The sequence below is a fragment of the Ambystoma mexicanum genome, chromosome 12, assembly GCF_040938575.1.
Source record: "Ambystoma mexicanum isolate Mex_15411 chromosome 12, UKY_AmexF1_1, whole genome shotgun sequence".
Taxonomy (NCBI): Eukaryota; Metazoa; Chordata; class Amphibia; order Caudata; family Ambystomatidae; genus Ambystoma; species Ambystoma mexicanum.
The window spans coordinates 1,226,039,273-1,226,060,838 of record NC_090936.1 but is presented as its reverse complement, the minus strand read 5'-3'; the positions used below and the strand labels follow the sequence as shown (position 1 = coordinate 1,226,060,838).

Here is a 21,566-nt window from a genome sequence, read left to right as displayed (position 1 = left end):
TCTGTGCAGGGAGGCGATCCAGCTCTGGTTCTGGGCCATCCAGCAGGAAATTTCGATCTCGGCAGTTCTTCTGGCCGGAGACGAAAACGAGACAACAGACGCTCTGAGCAGGCAGAGCGCAATCTCTCACGAGTGGGAGCTGGCTCAGGAGATTCTCCTAGAGTTCTTCGCCCTTTGGGGGACCGCTGAAGTGGATCCCTTCGCCTCCAGTGTCAACCGGAAGTGCGAAAGGTTCTGCTGGCGGGAATTTCCTCCAAGAGGAGCCTTAGGAGATGCGTTCGTGGTGGAGTCCCCATCCTCCCGCAAGTGCTGCGGAGGTTACGGAGGTTCGGTTCCCGGATGATCCTCATTTCTGCGGCATGGGCCTGGAGAACGTGGTACCCGGACCTTCTCGACTTTTCCATCTGCCCTCCACGTTGTCTTCCCTGCCGAGACGATCTGCTCTCAAGGGAGGGGGGGGGTCAGGTTCTCCATCAAGAGGTCAGATCCCTCAACCTTCACGCTTGGCTTCTGAAAGCTTGAGGTATAAGGATTGGGGCCTCCCTGAATACTTGATGGAGGTGTTGCTTTCGGCCAGACGGCCTGCAACCAAGTCCCTGTACCGTTGCCGTTGGAGAAAGTTCTGCAACTGGTGCAGGGTTAAGAATGTGGATCCTTTTTCATGTGACATTCCTGTGGTTCTGTCTTTTTTTGCTTTCGTTAGCCCACAAAGTCCTGCAAGTGGGTACCATTAAAGGTTACCTGGCGGCGCTGTCCATATTTAAGCGCTCGTCTGAGGAGTGTTCTTATTTAAAAATTCCTTTAATTTATCAGTTTCTCAGAGGGCTCCCTAACCAGGTGCCTGGTTGGGATTTGAACCTTGTTCTAAAATTCCTAATGGGTTCTCCATTTGAGCCTTTACATTCTTGTCCTTTGAGACTGTTAACCCTTAAAACTGTATTTTTAGTTGCGGTCACTTCCGCTCGCAGAGTGAGTGAGTTGCAGGCACTTTCAGTTAAGCCACCCTTCACTGTGTTTCATAAGGACAGGGTTGTCCTTGGAGTTCGTCCTTCCTTTCTTCCGAAAGTTGTCTCAGAATTTCATTTAAGCCAGAGGGTCATTCTTCCGGCATTTTATCCTCCTCCGCATCCTCGTAAGGAAGAGGAGAGACGCCATAGGTTGGATCTTAGGAGAGCTTTAAGTTTCTACAATTCACTCATGTCCTGGGTCAGAGTGGACGATCAGCTCTTTATAGGTTACGCTGGAAGGTGTTTGGGACAAGCTGTTACTAAGCAGACTTTGTCTAGATGGATTATCTTGGCAATTTCTGAATGTTACTGCTTGGCGGGTAAGGACCCTCCGGTTGGATTACGGGCCCATTCTACTAAGGGTATGGCTGCCTCCACTGCCCTGCAGGGGGGCGTTCCTATTCGAAACATCTGTGAAGCAGCCACTTGGGCTTCGGTCCATACGTTTGTACGATACTATTCCCTAGATTCCATCTATGGGCAGGATCTGGCCTTTGGCAAGGCAGTCTTTAACTCTGCAATTTGACTGGACATTCTAAATTTCTATATTCTAAATTCTCCCCCCCCCCTCCATACGTTGGTACTGCTTTGGGAGTCTGTCATAGATATGGAATACGTCAGAGGACCCAATCCCCTCGAAGAACAAGTTACTCTTACCTGGTAATGTTCTTTCGATGGGATGGTCCGACGACATATTCCATATCGCTCCCTCTCTACCTGCCCCGCTACAGAATTTCCTATGCGATTGCAGCTTACGTTGCCGCAAGGCTTTCTGTGGTCATACTGGCAGTAGTTTGGTGCCAGACGTTGGGGGAAAAAACTACAACTGAGGCTACGGGCGTCGTGCGCCCTACTTATAACATCCGGTGACGTCGGCTCGACGGAGGCCCTCGAGGACAGTGTATCGACGTCATCGACGCAGACGCCGAACATTTTCCGAAGCAGCACAGCTGTGGCGATTACTGTCAGATATGGAATACGTCGTCGGACCATCCCATCGAAAGAACGTTACCAGGTAAGAGAGTAACTTGTTCTTTTCTTCCGTCTTTTGGTAATTTTACTTGTTCACTTTTGCATTTACCACAAATGGCTACTAAGTATGGCTATCACCCTGCAATGGCAGTGACACAAGGTTTTCACTTGTACTTTGGCCATATTGTTCTTTGGTCTTCTCCCTGCCTTCTTAGGTCAGGAAGTGGCATATATGAAATTCCTTTTCCCTGGGAAAACTGCTGCTTTTGCGGGCAAATGGGCGGTTTGTGTATGAGCCTGGTTGTGAGGACTGGGACTGTTTGGTCCCAGTACACGTCCTGGCAAATTTGATGGTGCTAGGCAGATGTTGAATGGTGCACATCCTTAGCCTAGGTGGGCTTTGGCAAGCTCCCAGCCCAAATCTTGGTTAAAAGGAGGGCTCCTGCAGCTATTCGAAAGATCATTGTTGTACCCAAGTCCTCTACGAAGAAGAGCAGCCAGGCGACGACCCCTGCAGCTGATCAGCACCAACTCCAGTGAAGTTGTTGTGAAGCTTTGCTCCTCATCCTGATCTCAAGAACACCATTGTTAGACCACTGGACCTGTGGGAACCACCAGTCTCGACCCCTGCTAGAGGAGCCAGGCTTTCAATGCTAGCTCTCTCCTTGGGTACCTTGCTTCAGCTGTCGTCATTCTGAGTGCATCTTTGGGAGGATCTCCAAATTGTGTAACAAGACGCTTGCTCCTGCATTTTTAGCCTTCTTGCATCAATAAACTGTGCTGGGACCTGTGAGGAACCAGGATGAGACGTGGACACAGAGGACTCATTGTGAGTGGTATACACTTGTATTAAATAATTAAGGGGGTTGGAAAATGCCTCACTGTCCCTGATCTAGGAAGTATTTCTCTACCTCAACCAAAAAAAGGGTCTGTCCTGTGTCACGATACTGAAAGCAAAAATGTCCTGTGTCTGAAATCCTATCCTAGCCCTGGCATTCTAAAAGTAACTCAAAGGTGTTAAGGTTATTGTCTTTGGCTTGGAAAGTGCACAATTGTTCAAGTTCAACAAAAAGGTATACACCAAACAAGGTCCAAATGGATAATGGTCACAGTTCCAGGGAATTACTCCCTTTCCCAGGTTTCTCTCCACCAAAACAAAAGAATAACCACATTCTTTGTAGCCCAAGAGGATAACCCCCACCTCTTGGTGTTGCAATTCACTCCAGGGGAAAAGACTCCCTTACCCAGGCCTTTCCCACATTCAATGCAAAATCCTATGGGCATGAGTCTTTCTTGGGATTCTCTTTTCAAGATACCACAACTTTTGTGCGGGTCCCAGACTTGCAAAACACCTGGTATACTCTCTTGCCAGGTTTTCTCATATACCTTTACTTTCAATATCTGAAAGTATGTGCTCCCCAAGTTCATCTTATCTCTGTTGTATGGGTATCTCGACAAATATTGGGACTATGAAAATCTTTTGTAAACTGTAGAAAATGTGCCCCCCATTCCAATTAGGTAATGCCTTCTCCAGTTACCTCCCGGGGCCCGACCTTCCATTGTGGGCTCACCGGCTTTAGGACGGCTCCCTTGGCTTCTCCGACCTGTCCTTCTCTACTTCCGCGCTCTCTCTCCGCTTGGGGCGCTGCGTCTCTGCAGCTGGTGGCAGTCTGCACGTCACTCCGGCTTCCCTTGCCGGAGCAAAGCTCCTCCATTGCCTCGCATCCCGCACCATCGTCTCTCCAGCCTGCGGGAATGCGTCTCCAGTCCAGATGCTGCCTCCACCTTTCTTTGTGCCGCTTCTCTGCCTCACTCGCCGCCTCCTGCATTCCCATCCCGAGCTGGGAAGTCTTCTCTGCGGTTTTCCCGCGTTTCCTTGCTCAGTTGTCCACCTGACAACTTGGCTTTCCCGGCAGTGGCTAGCCGGTTGGATCACTCCATTGCTCTCAGCTGTTCCATCTTTGAATTCCTGCTTCAAGGAATGGGGTTGCTCGGAGCCAATTGGCTTCCTCCAAGCACTAGACTGCTCCTTTGGGTCACCCCAGTAATCTTCATTTGTCTCAGTCTTTGTCATTCTGTTTGCTACAGAATATTGAAAGATACTGTTCACAGGCTTTGCGGGTTGTTGAAGGGGATTATCACAGTATGCCAAGAATCGAGTCGGCAGAACCCGGACGGACTCCCCCATCCTTCCCCTCCTCGGTGCAAAAACCACGGGGAAGCACGCCGGGAGCAGCGGTGGAAACAGGGGAGAAGAGGACCCGCCCCTCCTCCTCGGAACACAGCCAGAGCCGAAAAACCGGAGGGAGATGAGCCGCAGTCCACATGGGACTCCCCCGTCCCCGGACGAGGAGACAGAGGAGGCCTCACAATAAAAGTGGGAAGAGCGCCACCGGTCATGGACTGGCAGCCCCTTCTGGGGGGCCCCACCAACGCGCCAGGCATCCCGAGCCCGAGGCGACTCGCAGCAGAGAGATGGGCACCCGGAACGGGTCATCCCCAAAAGCTGAGCGGAGTAGAGCAGGGTAACGGAATACCGCTCACCAGCATACCCCAGCAGCCCCCCCCCCACATAACACGGCAGCCACGCAGCCGATGCTGCTGAACAGAACTAGTGAAAAGGGGGAAGGGAAGAGGAAGACTCGCGACAGGCAGGGGGCACAGAGGAAGGAGACCCTCGGCAGACACAGACACCCAATGCAGCATGTGTGGCGCATAGTATAAAGCCCTAAGTGAAAGGAGGGGGACCCAGACGGCAAGAAAAGGCCCAGGAGGGGCGCCCCAATTAGGGAGGAAGGGGGGCCTGGAAAGGGTCTGCCGGGAACGGCCCAAGCAAGGACACAAGAGGAGGGAAGCCCAGAACAGACTGAGAAACTTAACCAACTAGGAAGTCACAGAAGAAGGAAACCCAGCCTCAGTACTAACAAAGGAGGAGCGCTCCCGCCCGCAGACGTAAGGAAACCCTCTAGGGTGGCGGCAGGGGCCCATTACGCAGCCCATAGGAGAGCACAGAGTGGCCCACGAGGAGCCCAGGAATTAAAATAGAACCTGTGAAGGGCCAAAGGGAAAAGCAACGTTACCCAGCAGACCCCACAGTCACTAAAGCAAGACGCAAACATTCTACAGATGTGGTTAACGGACTCCATCTCGCAAGCCAAAGGGAAACCCCAGGAGGACCAGCAGGGAGAGGGAATGGCACCGACACACCACCAACAACCACCCTCTAGAGACGACATGCAAACATGGTTCCAGGAACTACAGGAGAAAGGTATGTCAACAGTACAGGAACAGTTTGCGACGATGAAAAACAATATGAAACAGGTGGTGCAAGATTTGAAAACTGATGTGGCCAAAATAGAGGAGAGAACAGATCTATTGGAGAGAGCGGTACAGGGCATCGAAAAAGAAACGCAGCAAGTCAGTGAAACACATGAACACTTGGTGAGACTCACCCATAACCTGGAAATACATTGTGAAGACCTGGAGAATCGCTCCAGACGATCCAACATACGCATCAAGAACATGGCAGAAAGAATCCTAGACAAAGACCTTAAGACCGCAGTGAAGGAAGTGTTCAGGGACATTCTAGATGCATCTGAGACTGACATGATCGGGGTGGACCGGGTCCACAGGGTCGGACCGAAAAGATCAGGAGCACCGGGAGAAAGACCACAGGATGTCCTGGTTGCTCTCTCCTCATATCCACAAAAAGAGCAGTTCCTGAGAAGGGCTAGACAAATGGAACATATCAAGATGAATGGACAAGAAATACAACTATTTCAGGACTTAGCCCTGGTCACACTGCAGAAAAGAAGAACGATGGCCCCACTGGTCAAAGCATTGGTGGCGAAACAAATCCGATACAAATGGACCTTCCCGTTTGGTCTGACCTTCACTTGGGAGGGGAAACCGAGAAGAGCGACCACATGGGAAGGTGGTCTTAACATACTGGGTCTTCAGGAAGACGAAGAGGAAACAGACCAACCAAAACCAAGGGGAGACCAAATGAGAAAACAATGGGGCTGGGACACTATAAAACAAAGAAAGGCAAGCATGGGAAGGGGAACTTGCAGGAAGATGCCATGAACAGATCAAAGGAAAAGATGCGTCACGGACAAAGTTAGTGGCTGCTAAATGGGGCCCCGCTCGGGGGGGATGGGGGGTGGGGGGTGGGGGGCGGAGGCGAGGGAGAAGGAGGAGAATGAAATGCTACATGTATGGCAGACCAGGTGGCCCGGGCGGGACGCACCAGCTTGGAATCCGGTAAGGACAGACGTAATATGGGGTTTAGGATTCCCTACAAAAACGTCCACCGAGTATACGGAGGGCAGGGAGCTAAGGGCGCAACGCCCTAGTATCAGTAGGAACCCTCGCCCTACTCGGGGACAAGTTGTTTGGTTTATGGTTCAAGGTTGGGGGCAGGTTTGGGGGGAGGGGAAAAGGGGAGGGGGCAGGAATACATATGCAGTGGCTAAGCAATGGGATCCAAAGTCAAAGAGCAAGTACCGTTACAAAATGGGGTGATTGCGCATTGTAACTTATAACATTAGGAGGTTGAATCACCCCACAAAGCGAGTTAAATTGGAGAAGCAACTCAAAAGGGAAAGGGCGGACCTATTACTGCTCCAAGAAACTCATTTCAGAGCAAGGGACAAACAGAAAACTCGAATAAGAGGATACAAGATTTGGGTACAAGCAAACTCAACAGAAAAAAGATCGGGAGTCCTTATAGCAATAAGGGAAGGGTAGGATGCCAAACTGGAGGATGTCACCGCAGATAAAGAAGGAAGGTATGCGTTCGCAAATGTATTGATAGAAGGCCAGCGAATCACACTGGTGTCAGTTTATGCGCCCAACATGGAGCAAGATGGCTTCCTCAGCGATGTTCTGGGAAAATTGGAAACCTTCGCAAGGGGGGAGGTGATTCTGGGGGGAAGACCTTAATATAGCATGGAATCCACAGGTGGATAGAAGCTCAGGGTGTGCACAAGGCCAAGGGTCACCCTCAAAACGTCTCAAGCAGCAGATGGACCAGCTTGCCCTAAATGATGTGTGGAGGGAACTGAAGGGGGAACAACGAGGGTATACCTACTTCTCACATGTCCATAGTTCCATGTCAAGAATAGACTACTTCGGGGTATCTGTGGGATTTATGGGTAAGATGCAAGGGCTGGAACTAGGAACGATTGCCTTATCCGATCATGCACCCCTATGGCTTGAACTGCATCTCCCGGGGAAAACGAACGGGCTCTGGAAGTGGAGATTACCAGGGGATATAATTCAGGACCCGGTAGCAGGGGAAACTGTAAGGAAATGATAAAGGAATACTTCACGAAAAAAAGACACAGGCGGAAGTCCCGATGTTCACAGTCTGGGAGGCGTTCAAAGCTGTTATCCGCGGGAAGATAATGGCCCTGAAGAAAGTGCAATAACAGACCTACAGGAGAAAATAACAGCACATCCCACTAGAGCTTTAAAGAAAATGCTAAAACACACAGGGTCAGCTAGAGATGCTTCGCACAAAATGAGCAGAAAGGAGCCTATTATATCTAAGACAAAGATACTACATAAAAGCAAACAAAGCAGACAGGTTTCTTGCAAGACAACTCCGTGCAAAACGGAAAGAAACAACGTTCAAGACCATTAGGGATACGAAAGGGGATCAGCTGACGCGCACACAAGATATTGGGGAGACATTTAGAAAATTCTACAAGAAACTATATTCTACAGAGCACCCGGATGCAGAGGCACAGGATAATTATCTTAATTCCCTCCACATCCCACAAATTTCAGAATAAGACAGACAGGCTCTAGAGAATCCAATACGGGAAGAGGAAGTGGGAAAAGCAATAAGGGACCTCCCGGTAAATAAAGCACCCGGTTTCACGGCCCCATTCTATAGAAAATATGCAGACATGCTGATTCCGGCCCTAACCAAGCTCATAAATTCATTCAAAGATAGCGGCAGTGTGACCCCCACAATGAACGAAGCGAAGGGCCTACTTTTCCACAAACCAAGGAAAGACCCGTCCCTCCCAGCATCATACAGACCAATCTCCCTAATAAATATAGATGCAAAAATGTACACAAAAATACTAGCAGCAAGAGTCTTGCCCCGCTCCTTCCAAGGTTAATTAATCCAGACCAATCGGGCTTCATCCCGGGAAGGCAAACCCATGACAACCTGAGAAGGATCATTCACCTAGTGGAAAAAATAGGCATAACGCAAACCCCGGCGGTTCTCCTCGCAGTCGATGCCGAGAAGGCGTTCGACCGGGTAGAATGGTCCATGCTATTTAAAACCCTGAAATGTATGGGATTTTGGGAACAATTTATAGCAAGAATAAGAGCAGACTATAACTCCCCATCCAGTAGAGTGGCCATCAATGGGGAGGTGATTGAGAAGGTAATATTATCAAGAGGTACAAAACAAGGCTGCCCGCTCTCCCCGTTACTTTATGCTATCTTCCTGGAACCCCTACTAATGAAATTAAGAGAGTCCACTCACGTGAAAGGGAAAGACATGGCAGGCATGCAACACAAGGTGATAGCATACGCAGATGACATGTTAATCGCGCTAGAAGACCCGGGCCGAACACTAGCAGCAGTGGTGGGGGAACTGGAAGACTTTGGGGCCAACTGTGGCCTAAAAATTAACAGAAATAAATCGGAAATGTTAATACTGACGGGGGACCGGGGGAGAATAGAAAGGGACGCAAAAGTACTGAAACTCAAGATCGCAAAGGAAGGCATAAAATACCTGAGTATAACATTAACTCACAAGGTAGGGCTACTGTATGGGGAAAACTGTCCGCAGCTCATTGCAAGCTTACGCAGAGATCTGGAAAGATGAAACCCTCTGATGATTTCCTGGTGGGGCAGAATTCAAGCGGTCAAGATGACCATCCTCCCGAAGCTACTGTACTACTTTCAAGCGCTCCCGGTGGGGGTCCCCAGAACTTTCTTTAAAAGTGATCTCATCCTTTGTGTGGAAAAGGAAGACCCCGAGACTGGCCATGGAAATCCTAACCGCACCAACCAGGGAGGGGGCGATTGGCGCTCCCCCACTTCCAGAAATACTTCCAGGCGGCTCAGCTAAAGGTGCTCAGGGAATGGATGGGCGACAACCCGCAACCGATCTGGGCGAAACAAGACAAAGCAGTAGCAAGAACCCCGCTGGTGGAATTACTCTGGAAACAGAAACAACATAGACACCCCAACATGGGGATTAGCGAAATAATGAAGACAACAATGGAGGCGTGGGACAGCCAAACACGAAAAGGGATAATGACCACCTCACTGGGCCCTTTCACTCCCATTTCATGAAATCTACAGTTCCCACCGGGGTTGGAACAGGGGGCCTATGAAAGCTGGGATGAGGCGGGAATAACGAAAATTGGGGAGATGTTCATTGACAATGAAGTCAGGACTCACGAGTCGTGCTACCCTAGCACATCACGCCACAAACGGGACAAATTCAGATACGAACAACTCAAACACTGGTTAAAAACCCCGGAAGTAACTGACGTAGCGACGAGAACCCTCACTCCATTTGAGAAATACGTCATATCCAACTCGGGGGGGAAAAGAAATGGGTCTCCACTCCTTCATTAACTCTCAGGAGGAAGAGGTCAAGTGGACATACATGCTCAAATGGAGCAGAACACTGGGGGAGAAACCAACAAGAAAGCAGTGGGTGGACCTATGGACACTGATCCCCAAGATGACTAGATCAGCGCAGGCAAGAGAAATGTGGACCAAAATAGTAACACAATGGCCCCCTGAAAGACTGCATACAATGTTCCCCAAAACGACAGACAAATGTTGGAGGGAATGCGGAGAGGTGGGAACGTGGAAACCACACCTGGTGGGATTGTAAGGGGATAGTGACGTTTTGGGAAGAAGTGAAGGCAGAGATGGGGGGAAAATGTTTCCAGATGTGGGACAAATGGGAGTGGGAGTATGGATATGTGGAATAAGAGACGAAACTGCTAGAAAATACAAAAAAACACAATGGAGAGGCTTCATGGGTCTTCTCATAGCGGCATGGTCAACAATAGCTCAGAGTTCGAAAAAGAAAGACACCCCACTGACTTTCATGTGGCTACAAAAAGTGTGGACATATTTGGCAATGGAGAAAGTCACCCATACAATACGAGGGACAGGTTTGCAGAGGAATGGGGAGGAATCCTGAACAGGATTACTATTAGACAGTGATTTTGTTGTGGGTCTACCTCTAGAGTTTCTATGTAACCAATGCATATTACCGTTGTGTAGGATAACCGTAGATGTTAACAATATCTTCCCTACAAAGTTGTATCATTAAACCAACAAGTGTTTGCACTTGCACTATAGTTTATTTTATACTTCTAAATAGAAACGCCCTCTTGTTTAGCCTTTATGGATATTCTCTTGTACAGATAATGTGAGCATTAATAAATAGTATTGTTACACGATATACAGTTTCCGATATAATCAATAAGGTAGTTGAGTAGGTACCTATCATGCACCCATTCACTTCTAAAATGTTAGAACAACCTACAAACAATCAAAAATGTGTGTATAGGCATTGTGATGGAGTAAAACTAAAAATCATACAATTGTGATGCTTTGGATTAGCAAGCTAGGGGGCAGTTGTGAGGGTATAGACCAAACTATGAATAACCCTGTAGGAGGAAACAGTTAAATATATACTGTTAAAGTCCATGGCTTCTGTGGACGTCAGCTAAGATCAACCTGAGTAATTCACTTTAAATCTTTCTGCAAGGAACCGCCTCACTCTTTCTCTGTGCTTTAATGGATTGACTTATCCTGAACAAAGAAGCATGCAGTGCAGCACAGGCATCTTTGAATTCTGTGCCACAACTCAGTACTGCCCTAAACTCGGTGGTCACCAGCATATAGGGCAAGTTGAAAGACTAATAAAACAAAACAAACTCTGGCTGCCTCTTAATTGAGTAACCATGGATAGAACATTATATGTTGCAGGAATGTGTAAACTGGATAATTTCAGATGCCAAAATATTGGAACCATCTTAAAATTCGAATTTGGGACAGTAAAGTGCCTGATGTTCACCCCAGGATCAGTGTGAGTCAAGGTGAAGGAAGATGAAAGCTGGTTGTTTCAAAGTCAGTTCAGCTCTGTAATACAGTTCTTTCCCCAAATGATTGAAATCCCAATGATTAGGCCCATGGGTTAGAATTAGTCTCGGCTTAGTCATGAATGTTTCTGCTTGCTCCCTTTCCTAGGCAGGTCAAATCTTGTGGTGTCAGCTGTTGCCCTCCATGTTCTACCCCTCATGATCTTCAGTGATGTAGTCTCTGGATCAGTTTTGGGAAGTGCATCCTTGCTGTTTGAAACAGCTGGTTTATATTGGAGCATTCCTTCCTCTCCAGTTTGTTCCACCCTTGTTTTTCCTGTTAACCAATTCAATAGTAACATATTCATTCATGCAATCGACTTGCAACTGACCGTCCTGTTAGTTTAGAAATTAAATTAAATCGGTTACGATGTCTGAGGCGCCCATATGTACTGGCATGTGTGTCTTTGAAGAAGGAAAGGCAAGATCAGTGTTGCCCATTTCAGCTTATTAGCGACTGACCTTGCCATAGAGAACGGCTGCATCCATCATAACAAAATATTTTTCAGCTATAGGCTTATTCAATAAAGCGTTTGTGCCCCCTTAGTTTTTATTTACATTAGCATGGACGTCAATCTTTACTTTTACATAATCTTAGAATGCGGACATGTACAAATTCCTTTTTTATTTATTTATTATTAATGCTCTATGGTTTACAGAATGCCTTGCACATCTCAACATACTAAACACTAAAAATACACCATCATTCAACAGTCATAAATATTTAAAACCAATGCTAATATTGCAATTAATCAATATTTACCATTTTCAGAACTTCAATTAAAAATGTTGTAACAAGGGAAAGAGCTACCTGGTTGCCTCTCATGCAGAATTCCCAAAAGGTACTGCCACTTGATTCTGTACAGTGTACAAATTGATTTAAATAACTAAATATTTTGCCCTTTTAAGTATTCACAGCTAGATTGCAATTGTAATACGAGTTGACTATAGGCATCTCGTACCTACTAATGTACGAGTAAGCATTTTCTCTTAGCATGACATTACCTAGTTTTTGAGGGTAATGGATTGTTTACAGTAAGAAACATTTAACACTAATTATTTGCAAAGCTGTGCTTAGCGTGAGAAATGTAAATGCATTTGTATTACAGTGTGCATAAGGCCTTTTCAAAGTACACTCTCTCGCATATAACAATTAGACGTACTTTTGTTTTGAATTGTTCCTCCCCCAATTACTGTATTTTCATAATAAGCAAGAGAATAACAGATAAAAGCCTGTGCAGGCTCATTGTGGAAGAGCACACAGTAGTGTAACAGAGATTGGTAAATGTTGCTCGTTGGAAAGGCATCCTCTACATTGTTTCTCAATCTGTACTTTTCCCATATTTTTTTAAAAAAGGCATTTTAAACACACCAAGCTTTTGTGGCTTGTAGTGAACATAGTTTTAACCCTACTGTGCAATCTGAATGTTTCAATAATGTTCTGTATATTTTCAATTGTTAATGGAGTGAATGAGCCCAAGACAGCCGATGTGAATAAACATTTGTGAAATGCATCCCTGTCAAATTCAAAAGGAATGATCCAGGCATACTGGGACTTCTTGGGATTGTTCTCGAAGAAGGAAGCGGTATAGCCGAGATTCATCATATTAGTCTCACAAACTTTAGTGATTCTTTTGAGGCCCTACAGCCAAAGGTTGCACGGTCTATGGATCCATTTGGTATCTGGCCTCTTCGATCCAATAATAAACATGCCTTGAAATAGTCAATTAGTTCTTTCCCCTCATTATCCCGGTCCCAGCGACCTTCGTCAAACCATGATGTCCTTTTATGAGCGATGATGTCTTAATCCAACATGGCATTTTGTTGTTCTAGGATTTAACAAGTTTGGAGCACATGCTGATAAATTGCTCAAAAACACTCCATGCTAACATGACCAGGATCGAAGTAATCCCGCCATCTCAGGAGGCGTACTATGACCCCAACCTGGTAAGAATGATCAAAGCTCTCATTCAGTTGCCTTTGTGGTGAAATAATGACATGCCACATCCAGCACTTCTATGTCTGTTGGTTTCCTGCATCCCAGCCAGTTCGGATTTGCTATTGGTTAGTGTCCACAAAATGTGTCTCTGTCCTCTGAGTTAACCGTATCTTTGTCTTAAAAGTGTAACTCTTTTACTGGTAGGAACTGTTGCTGATATCGGCAATGGCGATGCAGTTTAGGGATGCTCAGTCCTTGACTAATTATACAGAATTTGTCTGAGAAGTAGTTCACTTTACTTTTTGCAACAAATTCCATCAACTCCCAGCGTGAAGTTGCTTTAAAAAGATGGCCGCATGGGCAGTGTAAAGGTTGGAAAGGGGGTATGTATTTTGTTTTTTTGTTGATGATCTATGCGAGAGGATCTTTGGGTCGCCTAATTATCTGATGATTTTTAGCATCTCTTAGGATTAACGTTGGCTCCTGAAGAGATGCTTTGTGAGTTTGAATGTGCAGTGGTTTTACAGTCGAAAGTCTTATTGTTACTGTTCAGTCTTAAAGATTCTGATCTCCGGGAGTTGACAGTGCCAGTCCATATATCAGCTCATACATTTGTGTGAACAAGTATGATGGAGTAAGCTCTTAAGCACTGCGACTGCCTAATGTTTATGAATCCAGATCCCCTGGACGTTAGCGGCACACACGGAACAACATGTTAATTAACTGTCATTGTATTTCAGCCTCCAGTAAGTAAGCAGCTTGTGATCAATTGTAAACCTGTAACTGACCGAATTCGGAAGGCTTACAAAGATAAACACAAATATAGGTATGTCCTTTTATTAATTGGAGTGTTTTTAAGATTTTTTTCATAAAACATGGTTTGCCTGTTAACTGTTCTGATACATTTCTTGGAATTTCTTTTTCTAAAACCGTGGTTCCTTTTTCAAATTTGATTTTGAATGAAAAAAAGGTTCTATCCTTTTTCTGGAACTACTTTAACCAGTAAAAAGGATAGGACATGTTGCCCACTACTCGCCACTCCTCCCTGCACTATTGAGTAACTGCGCTTGGCATCCATCTCTGAGCACCACTGGTACAATTGTGTTTGACTTTTCAATGTTTTGTGACATTGCTTTAAAATTGTTCTTCCTGCGACAGTCCATGTAGTGCTTCTGATTTCTCCCACACTCCCTACCCCTTCTCCATAGCCTCTGCAGCAATACTTGAAAAGTCACAAAGTCCTTGGCCATCTTTAGGTAAAAGAAAATGTTTAAAGCTTGAATCAACACTAAAATCAGATTCCATAAGACCAACTCCTGTTGTTGAGAAAGATTTTATTTTTTCATCTTACTTTTCATAGATTTCTATGCAACGCACTACCTTCTTGCTTGATTTGTGCCCTGTCCTGGCGTTTTAGAGAGATGCTTTGAGCTGTCTGGTCTGTGATGACTCATCACTGGTCCCGAGCCCAAGATCTCCTCCCATGTGGCCAGAGGGCGGCAGCCGTTTCCAGATCCTGACCCTGGGGGTGGTATTATGAGGGAGGATCACATGGGAGGAGATGGCGTTCGGGGGAGATGTGATGACCCCACCAGGTGAGACTGTGTTCTTCACCTTCCCTGTAATTCCTGAAGACTTGCCGTCACTTCAGAAATCCCTCTCATTGTAAAACCCCAAAACCCCCTTCTTGTAAAACAATTCAAACTGAATACCATGTATACTTCCTGTACACATAATCTCTTTTCTCTGATGTTTTAAAACAATGTAACTTTAAAAGATGCAAAATGTCTGGGTACTCCCACGCCCATAAAACCTCAAGTACTCAGACGAGAAAGAGAAAGGAGTCCATGTGGATGGAAAGAAACCCCAAGCCAAACGTGGTGACTAGTTGTAACGGGAATCAGCTGCACAGGACATTTAAACTTCATGAGCACCTGCAATGGGAGAGTGAAGGTGAGTGAGAGAGAGATACAGAGCGGGCAAAGCGGGTAGCAGAACCGGACACAGAAGCAGACGCTGGGAAACAGAACACACTGAGAAAGGTAAGCACTTCCAAGCACATGCTTGGAAGCATAACTTACCAGAGAGGCGTGAGACCGGGTGAGGCACAGTGGATGCCTAGAAGGGACCGAGACTGACAGCTACAGCGGGGCTGTTGGACATACGGTCTGGCTGAGCAGCAGCAGTTCTACCGGCAGACGAATGCTGAGCCGGCGAAAAGACCAGATTCAGGGCCTTCAATGAAGCGGAAGCCTCCCAAGAGTAAAAATGTCATCCCATCAACATACTGCAATTAGGAAACGTCATCAAACACAGCTGAATCTGCCCACAAGTGTTGGGGACCTGGGGGTGTGCTGAAAAGCAAATTAACCATTGAATACATATTTTAAATATCAACCAAGTAATTTAGAAAGCCAGCATTTACACACATCCTCATACAAGAGTAATCAATATGGGGAAAGTTGGAGTAAAAGTTATCAACAGCAAATGAATATTAATGAATACGTTGAAAGGCAACATTTCTACAAGTCTCCATATGAGATTTCGATTGGGGAAACATCAGAACAAGAATTGTCACAAGCAAACAAATATTAGTGAAGAAGTTAACAGACAGAACGTGTACAAGTCTCCATACATGACATATTTATATGGGGAAAGTTGGATCAAAATCAAAACAGAGACACTTACCTTACACCTTTTGATTGTTTTAGTGAGAGGGTTAGATATGTTTTGGACAGAAGGACATTCTGCATAATTTTGACAACGACACAGACTGATCTTTAGTTGTAGTTTCCTGTTAAGGGAGACTCTGACTAGGATATGGACGGAAAGGCCTTCATCCACCACTGTTAAATAAGAATTGGTGCAGTCACACTGTGTGAGACTACACAACACTTATCTGCTTGGTAGTAGGTAACCCACCTTTTGGTATAGGTCATTACTACACAGGTCTCGGGAGGATAGCTCAGCGGCAATGTTCTCGCCTTGGAAGCAAGACGACAAGGAGCACGTAGGTTCGATCCCCGCGTCCTTGCTTAGAAACCTCTGGGTATTAAGCGCTTTATAAATAACCTATCATACCAAGTTGGTAGTCTGACTGAGCAGTCAGGCCTATCTCAAGAGGGGTAAATGTGAGCTGTAGCACTGTACAAATGAAATCCACAAATACAAGTAGCTAATTAACAATTATACTCAAGGTCTCAGTTATAAATAGTTATTTAACGTCAGTTTTAGATAAGCATTCTTTAAAGAGACCATTTGTTTTAACAATTCAAAAACACTTTAAATTAATTTTCATAGTCAAGTAAAGCCAGTGGATAATCTTTGGCTATGCTACATACGTTACTCCTACACCCTAAGGTGACTTCAATCACAAGGATAGTATTTGCATTTATATATCACACTAATACACTTTTGTAGACTCTAAGCTGTAGTCCCGAAACCCTTGCCTTTTTAGCAAGTTTCTCCCATTCATGCACAGCCTAGGCTGCCAATCACACAGCAGGGCAGCTGCCCTAAAAGGAAAGCCAGCCAGCCATTCAGGACTAGTTGCATTCAGGCATTCCTAGAGACAAAGGACAGAGGTGTTTCGGGACCCTCCCTCACATCCTGTTTTTCAAGACACACTGGAGCTAAGGACGGGCTTCAGGGCTGAAACCCGCCAAAGGCAAGACCAACAAAGGGCGCAAGCCTGTCTCAAAGAACAGAGTAAAACCCAATAGATGTCACAAATAGAAAATGATGAAAAAAGAAGACGGGCTATTTTGACAAAAAGGTTATCCATGGGTGCTGTATTGCAGCTGAGGGTTCAGCCTGCGGCAGAAAAGCACAATGGTAGGAAAAAGTAGACCACTGCCACCAGCCATTTGAAGTAGTGAAGGTAACATTTTTTACATGAGAATGTACGATAAGGGGCTACGAAGTAATCCCCCAGCACGCCGCATAAAATGGTGTGTGTTGGACCCACAAAGCGAAAAGGTAGTAAAGTCAATTTCACTTTACTGTTCTTGGGAACTGTAGTTCACCTAAGTAAAGGTATTTAAACCTTAACAGAAATAGAAAGAATGTCTCAGTGACACTGCACCATACAAAGAAGATACCTATGGAGTTTGTCAGCCTTCCTAAACAGTGAAAGCACAAATTCCAAATGAGGTAAAAACACATGAAAGGGTTAACAATTAAAAAGTCCTAAAGTCCAGCAAAAGAGCTGGGGGTCTCTAAGGTTGAAGGGAATTAGCACAGAAATGAAAAATCTCCCTAACGAACTCCTTTTCTTTAAGATGACTGTTGTTGAAAATATTCCAACTGTGTGGCTGCCTCTCATTTCTGACCCTTCACTGGTCCCAGTTCATATCTGAGCCACAGTGTGTCTTGTGCCAGGCACAGTGTTTTGACCAGTGGCTTCCCATGATTGGACAGCCAAGGCCAGTTTGAATGGCGCAGATCCTTAGCATTGGTGGACCTGGTGGGGACTCCAGTCCAAATCCTGGATTAAAGGAGGACTCCTTCAGCCAATCCTCGGATCGTTGTTGGAGCTAAGACCCCTACGAAGAAGTGCAGCTGCTGAAGACCCGTGGGTGACTGTTGCAGCTGACCAACCATCGACTCTAGTGCATTCCGGTGAACCCCTGCTCCTCGGTCCTGATCTAAAATCGTCCCTCGTCCATGCTCTGGACCGGTGGGAACCGGTGGGGAAAACCAGTCCTAACCCCTGCTCGAGGATCCGTGCCTGCTGAGTTTTCGGAAGTCTCACAGGGCGTCCTCGCTGCAGACGTCGCTATTCCAAGTGCATCATTGGAACTTGGAGGATCGTCAACTTGTGCTACAATTTGCCTTGTGCAACTGGTGACTTTTGGGCAGTAGGCCTCATTTCATATTGTTGCTGGACTTACTCTGGGTTAGGGATCTAATTCTCGGATAGCTCCTAAGTGTTTTACTATGTTTTTCTACTTGATTACTGACCTGTGGCTACTGGTTTTGAATCTCTTGTTCTTCTAACCCTTCACTTTCTTTAGCTTGCTGTGATGAATCCTACGTACTCTTCGCTAATAAACCCCCGCTTAGAGTCTCCTCCCAGGTGGCCATGGAAAGGCTGACGCTTTCTGACCCTGACCCTGACCCTGACCGTGGGGGTGGTGCTCTGTGGAAGGATCATCTGAGAGGAGCAAGGGCCCAGGGGAGGAAGAGGATTCCGTGGGATGAGAAGCAGTATTTATCTTCCTCTGAGGAAGACATCTCCTCCATGCCAAATTCTGTAATGGTTTGCTCTCGTGACAATCTTTTTGTTCCCCAAATTAAACGCCTAAATATGGATAAAAACACTTCTAAAACCCTAGAGACTTATAACACTAAAAACGTCCATAACTCCCACAGGTACAGTGAAAGGAAATCTATGAATAATAGCAGGTTAAATCCTAACTAACTTTATTCCTCTTCTCAACATCGTGACTAATCCTTACGATATTTCTTTAAAGAATATTGTGGAGAACTGAAAGGAGGTTAAAAATGAAAATCAAGCCCGAAAAACTAACTTTGTCATTAGGGACTTCAAGTCCCATAATTCCCTAAGTACTGGGACGAGGAAGAGGGCTAAAGAGGAACAATGCAGCAGGAGTGTTCAGATTATTATCAGACTTGACACACAGCTGAGATAGACTGAGAGGCTTAAAAGGCTATTGTCGAGCAGGAGGAGCAGTGTGTAGCGTGTATGCAGCCAACGCAGAAACTGGCGGAGGGAAATGACGATGAGACCACTGTTAAGTTGAAGTTAACAGTAGCCGGTCTGGAGAGGGTTTGTGCCTCCAGAAACCAGAAGTGCAGAGGTTGCGCTGCGGGAACCGTGCAAGAGGGAAGCTTGCCCTCTTAAAACATGTGTTGCAGAGGCTGCCAACAGATTACAAAAGCGAGGTTAGCTTTCCTCATCAAAAGGCGGTCTCTGGTGAGCACCAGCGAGCCTCCAGAGCAAAGGAAGCTAATTTTTCCAAGTGGCGTGGGCGACAGTGGGTCAGGTGTAGCAAGTTGCCTGGTCAGGAGAAGCCACTGAAGCAGAGCACGCGTGAGCATCTAGAGGATCGGACGTGCACGCCTTGCCCAGTGAGTTCACCAGCTGATGGTGATCCTGGAGCTCTCTGGGACTGATCTTGTGTGCAAGGCAAGCATGTAAGAAGTAGAAAACACTTATAAGTGGAAGTGAGATTAAGAGAAATTCAAACTATCAAAAAGCAGTGCAAGTCGTATTTGTTAAAAACACAAAAGAGTAACTTTAAGCATTTGAGCTCGTAGAGAAACCAGCAACCCGATGGGGCAGTATTCATAAAAGCTAATATGCAGGTGTGCACAGTCCATGGCAGTCTCCCTACGTGTTTTCACCTGTGAGGAGAGTCTTTCTTTGCTGTTGATTGTGTGGGAGGACCCACATAATCCTTACCTGTACCGCGGAACGGTATGCAGAGTTGTGCGCTGAGGTGTGCGCAGTCCTCGGAAGCCAATGGAGCCGAGGGATTCCACCACCTCTGATATGGAGAGGGACCTGGACTCTACGAAGACCCATCCACCCGATACTGAAACAGGCGGGCACCGCCTGAGAAGTCACAGAACTCAAGCTGAAAAGAAGTCACCGGCCAGGAGATGTAAGACTTCTGTCATCTCAGATTCCAACAGGGATGACCTTCCAGTTTTTACACCTCCCGGCCAGTGGCCACTACCCTGCCTGATAACGGAGGGTGCTACAGAGATCGACCTGGAATTGTACATTTCTCCGAGCCGAAAGGGACACTATTCACAAAATTCCAAAATTCTGAACAACACCTGCGGCGTACCAGGCCTGTTGCCTGTCTCTTTAGGAGCTGGTTCAGACACAGCACCCCTCTGTCACACTCCTGACAGCGGCATTAGTTCCATCGGAACCACCTGCTTGAACGAACTTGATCGTTGATCTCTGTTCCCGCCGGCACTAGACTGATTCCCGCTTCGGCGAGTGGCGTTCCGACCAAGGCTATCGAAGGATGGCTTCGGTCGGACCCTGGTTTGGTGGCGAGAGTGGAGCCTTGACCCCCACGAACAAAGGCGTAGACATGAGGCAAAAAGCCTTTGGAAATGGGGAACACTGGTACTCAAATCTGAACCCAGCCGACATACCTGAGTGTCTTCCGAGCTTCAGTATGATACTTGCTCAGCTGATTGACAAGGAGCTCCACATCAGGACATTGTGAAGTGAAATGACTGGAAACTGGAAAGGAAACCGGGTGAAATCCAGAAGTACAAAGGAATGGACTTGTCCTGATTGAAAAGTGAAAAGAATTGTTATACACATACTCTGCGATGGGTAATAAGTCCTTCCAGTCATCCTGAGTAGCCGATATATAAGTCCTCACATATCCTTCAAGGGACTGATTTAAACGTTCAGTCTGACCATTTGTTTGCGGATGGTACCCTGAACTCATCGCTCTTGAAATGCCCAATTTAAGGCACACTTGCTTCCAATACTTTGAAGTGTACCGAGACCCTCTTTTTGGGGAGACCATGGAGTGAAAATATTCTCTCAATGAACACTCTTGCCATTTCTGAAGCTGATGGAAGTTTGCGCAAGGGAATACAATGTGCCAATTTTGAAAAGTAGTCTATGGTACCCATTATTGTAGAACATCCTCTGGAAGGTGGTAAATCTACAATAAAATCCATGGAGATCATTGCCCAGGGTCGAGAAGGTAGAGACAATTGGACTAATTTGCCCACCAGGGCCTTCAGTGGGGTCTTTACCTGTAGACAATGAGGACAAGAATTAACATATCCTACAATGTCTTTTTTCCAGGATGGCCACCAAAAATATCGGACTACCAGCTCTTGAGTAGTCTTTGTCCCTCGGTGTCCAGCTACCTTAGCATCATGACATAATGTGAGGATTTCCCTTCGTAAGGAGTCTGTTGGGAGGACAATCTGATGCCCTAAATAGTAACATCCTTCTTCTTTAACCATCTTCCAAGAAGTGAGTTCTTCCCTTTGTTCCCTTGTCATCCGTTTGGTTTGTTCCTGTATCCGAGTTAAGAGATCCTTAATGATCACTTCGATTACTTGAGTCTGAGGAAAAATTGATTCAGATCGAAACTGTTTTTGAGGTAAAGTCTCTTTCGGTGAGAGAGCATCTGCCCGTAAATTATTGGTTCCTGGAATGAAGTTAAAATGAATTCTGAATGGAGAGAAAAAATGGGCCCAACGGGCCTGTCTACTGTTACAGGCCTGAGCATATTGAAGAGCTCTCAAATTATGATGGTCAGTGTTGACCTCAATCACCTGTTTGGCCCCTATTAGTAAGTGCCTCCACTCTTCAAACGCTCGTTTTATAGCCAATAGTTCCTTTTCCAAGACTGAATAGTTTAACTCCGCAGGAGATAACATCTTGGATAGATATGCAATCGGACGTTCTTGATCATTTGAGTCTTTCTGAAGTAATACTGCTCCCAGAGCGTAATGGGAAGCGTCTGTTTCCACTATGAAGGAATTATTTTGATC

The 21,566-nt window shown here is 46.1% G+C and overlaps 1 protein-coding gene across 2 annotated transcripts in view; it reads left to right on the top strand.

Annotated features, from left to right (window-relative positions):
• GNPTAB (N-acetylglucosamine-1-phosphate transferase subunits alpha and beta) overlaps positions 1 to 21,566 on the top strand; it is a 625,912-nt gene that overhangs the window by 456,425 nt on the left and 147,921 nt on the right. For both annotated transcript variants that reach the window (XM_069629897.1, XM_069629896.1), the window contains exons 16-17: positions 12,953 to 13,066; positions 13,799 to 13,884. In XM_069629897.1, the coding sequence (XP_069485998.1) occupies positions 12,953 to 13,066; positions 13,799 to 13,884 (200 nt within the window). The remainder of the gene's footprint in view (positions 1 to 12,952; positions 13,067 to 13,798; positions 13,885 to 21,566) is intronic.